This window comes from Setaria viridis, chromosome 4, assembly GCF_005286985.2.
Source record: "Setaria viridis chromosome 4, Setaria_viridis_v4.0, whole genome shotgun sequence".
Lineage (NCBI taxonomy): Eukaryota > Viridiplantae > Streptophyta > Magnoliopsida > Poales > Poaceae > Setaria > Setaria viridis.
This window is the reverse complement of record NC_048266.2, coordinates 25,629,917-25,633,882: the sequence shown is the minus strand read 5'-3', so window position 1 is coordinate 25,633,882 and position 3,966 is coordinate 25,629,917. Positions and strand designations below refer to the sequence as shown.

Sequence of the window (3,966 nt, the reverse complement as noted above, 5' to 3'; positions counted from 1 at the left end):
TACTTCCAACAACACAGACATCAATACTGGCTGTAATAAAGTGGGTGGTGATGATGCAAATGATAATGATCATATTATGATGGATGATGATTACGACCGTGGAGATCAAAATGATGATCAAACATATGTGCGTGTGGAACTACAGGTGAACGAGAAATGTGATGTTGATATGGAGGACATGTTGCGCCATATTGAACCGGAAATGTTGCTAGGGAGTGCTAAAGGGTCAGAGAATTTCGAGACGCTCAAGAAGGCAGCAAAGGACCATATGTATGTGGGATGTGGGAAGAAGTAGATAGTGCTGCATTTCGTCCTTCATCTTCTGATCCTGAAGGCTAAATTCAGCTGGTCAGATAATAGTTTCAATGATCTCCTTACGAAGCCGAACTTTGTGCCAAAAAACACATATGAAGCAAAGAAGATTATCAATCCATTGAAGATGCGTGTGTAGAGAATACAAGCGTGCAGGAACAACTGCATATTGTACCGCGGTGAGTACGTGGCATGAGAAAAGTGTCCAAATTGCAATGCTAGCATTACAAAATTAAATTAATGCCGATTTCTGTGAGGACCGTGCCGGTTCCTCCATCGGGAATAAGAGGAAGAAGGTTGAAAAGAAAAGTGCTGGTACTCAAGTGGAGGACGAGTCCTGGATAGGTACTGACACGACGACTTAGCGCAGAATCCCTGCCTTGGTGATGTGGTACTTGCCGGTGGTGGACCGTCTGAAGCGTTTGTTTTCAAACCCAAAGACCGCTGAAATGATAACTTGCCATGCTGATCGCCCAGTAAAGGATGACGAAAAGCTTCGACATCCTTCTGATGCTCGTCAGTGGAAGATATTCGATGCCAATCATTTAGAGTTTTCAGAGAGGGTCTGTGCTGGCGGGTGCATAACGTTGTCCACCAGCACAGAGCGGTCGGTGCTGGCAGGCGAGCACCCGCCGGCACAAACCGCTATTTGTGCTGGCTCAAAATTGCTAGCGGGTGCTCGGCTTGCCAGCACGGAGCCCTTTTAGCCGTCGGCACAAATCTTTTCTAACCTGGTGGTTGTCCAACTAATCCAGCCCAAATGTGCAACAAGATGCCATGCAATGTTCCCACTGTCTTTAGCCTACCATCGCATTGAGACCATTGACAACAGGAAAATCACGATTATTTTGTCGAGGGACAACTAAGAAAGTTTCCATTTCGTCAACGCTCACACGTGCTTTGAAAGTTCGATTCGTACCGAAACGTAACTTCAATCCTAATAAAGTTGTGTTGTTACCTTGTTGTCCTTTACAATATCACAAATTAACAAGTTCATGATTGGGTCAAGGAATCATGGGACCGAGAAGAGTTGGCCGCAATCAGGCAACAACGACCCATGACGATGTGCATCATCGATCGATTAAACTGCCTCTTCCAGGCTCCAGCTGCTAGTGTACGTCATGAACGTACGGTCGGAAAATTATAAGTAGTGGGATAGTCGACATCCACTAGTAGCAGAGAGGAATCTTTGAATTCTCTGGCTAGTTTGTCGTTCCCCGTTCGTTTTTCCTTCGCCCTGTTTCGTCGTGACGGTTACCCCGGTCAGAATTCCGGCCACGAAGCCATGCGTGCGTGCAGACCGCCAGACCATAGACCATGTCAACGCTGCTGCTGCCACAGCATCGAACGTCCGCACGTGCACGCGCATAGAACAAGCATCCACGCCACGGGAGGCGGCCGGAGAAGACAGCCGCGCGCTGTATATAAGCACGCCTCCACTGCATGCTTCGATCACCACTCCAATCTATGCACAGGAACAACATCTTCAGCTAGCTCTTTGCCACACTATGTCACCGTCGAGGAGCTCTTCTCGGCTTACTCCGCTGATCCTCTCTGTCCTTCTAGCATGCACCGCCAATGGTGACCACCACCTCTCGGTCCGCTACTACGACGAGACGTGCCCGAGCGCGCAGCACATCGTGCACTCCGTGATGGCGTCCAAGGTCGCCGCCGACCAGGCGATAGCCCCCGCCGTTCTCCGCCTCTTCTTCCACGACTGCTTCATAAACGTACGTCTTGGTTTAGCTCGATTATCTAGTCATCTTTCATGCTAGTAATCGTTATTACGTAATTAAGCTGTCCATTGCAATTAGCGACAGTAATTTTTCGAACGAATTCAACAGGGGTGCGACGGCTCCGTCCTCCTGGACGACGGCACGCCCTTCTTCGAGAGCGAGAAGGCCGCCGAGCCCAACGACTCTCTCCGCGGCTTCGACGTGATCGACGAGATCAAGTCCCACCTCGAGCACTCCTGCCCGGCCACCGTCTCCTGTGCCGACATCCTCGCCCTGGCCTCCCGGGATGCCGTCGCCCTGCTCGGAGGCCCGGCATGGAACGTGCAGCTCGGCCGCAAGGACTCGCGTGGCGCCGACAGGGACGCCGCCGAGAACGACCTCCCGTCCCCGCACGCCAACCTCACAGGCCTCATCGCCGCGTTCGCCGAACACGGCCTCGACGCCCGCGACATGGTCGCGCTCTCGGGCGCGCACACCGTTGGCACGGCGCGGTGCGTCCACTACAAGGCCCGCGTCTACGGCCGGGAGGAGGGCGGCCGCGCCGACATCGACCCCTCCTTCGCGGAGCTCCGAAGGCAGACGTGCCAGGGCGACGGCGACGATGCCGCCGCGCCGTTCGACGAGCAGACACCGATGAGGTTCGACAACGCCTACTACAAGGACCTGGTCGCGCGGCGCGGCCTCCTCACCTCCGACCAGGCGCTCTACGGCTGCGGTGGGCCGCTGGACCATCTGGTGGAGATGTACAGCAAGGATGGCGAGGCGTTCGCCTACGACTTTGCCAAGGCTATGGTGAAGATGGGGGACATACCGCCTCCGCCAGGAATGCCAGTGGAAGTGAGGCTCAAGTGCTCGATGGTGAATTATCGAAGAACTAATAGAAAATGAAAACCAAACATAGTTATTTAATTCAATCTGTACAAAATAAATTGTAACCAATTCTATTTGTTCCTTTATTTGTTTGTCATGAATAACATGTCTTTATATGCACATTTATTTGGATGATATTGCTTACATGTGTCTCCTATTCTTTTTTGATAATAAAATGCGTAGAATTTGTAACCGCATATATGATATGAAGATTCGTGCTTCCTAGCTAGTTCCATGATTACTTTCTTCCAAAAAAGTTCCATAGTTACTTTCTGAGTAAAATACGTCTACGGTCCTTAAACTTGTAAGGGTGTGGTCATGAACTCTGAAATTACAGTTTCAGGTCCTTGAACTTCTTCAGTTATCCACCGCAGGTCCAAAGTGCCTTGATCATGTTGGAGTTGTTCCAAATTCACTCCAGGATATAGGCCGGGCTTGTGACGGAGCGGAGGCCCATCGCCGGAGGCTTGATTCTGTTGTAAGCCGCCATAGGCGTGTAACCCCAAAACTCTTGAGATAGTGCGATTGTTGCTGGCTGGTGCCCGTGGTTTTTCCCCTTCACATCGGAGGGGTTTTCCACGTTAAATCGTGTGTCTCCTCTGTGGCTATACGTCGTTCATAACAGATCATCATCTGTGTATCTACGTAGCATGCTGACTGTATGCTTATGTGGACTGATGAGGCAGCTGAGAGCTTAGGCCCACATGGCAACGGCCGTGTCCTTCTTTCTTCACCACGGTGTCTTCTTCCTACCGCAACGGAGGGACTAGCGGCGGCCACGGGCGAGAGGAGATTGCAAGGTCCCAAATAGAGATAACGATTGCCGCGGATGGGATGCACAACCTCCGCGCCGAGGAGCTCGGTGGTGCCGCTGACGGCTCGGCGAGGGAGCAAACGGATCTGCAATTCTGCATCCTGTGAATTTGTTGCTTGCTCGCATGGAGGAGTTGAGGTGGGGAATCTGTGGAAGCAGCTGCGGCTGCTGGTTTTGTACAGAAGAAACAAGAGAAGAAGCTAGTTAGTGCTTGTGCGTGTAGAAGAAAACATG

General features: G+C 51.5%; 1 protein-coding gene across 1 annotated transcript; it reads left to right on the top strand.

Moving 5' to 3' along the window:
- Positions 1 to 1,741: 1,741 nt before the first annotated feature.
- LOC117854191 (peroxidase P7) lies at positions 1,742 to 3,038 on the top strand. Its single transcript, XM_034736494.1, has 2 exons — positions 1,742 to 2,042; positions 2,157 to 3,038. The coding sequence occupies exons 1-2, from the start codon at positions 1,821 to 1,823 to the stop codon at positions 2,934 to 2,936; spliced, it is 1,002 nt and encodes a 333-aa protein (XP_034592385.1). The 5' UTR covers positions 1,742 to 1,820; the 3' UTR covers positions 2,937 to 3,038.
- Positions 3,039 to 3,966: the final 928 nt, after the last annotated feature.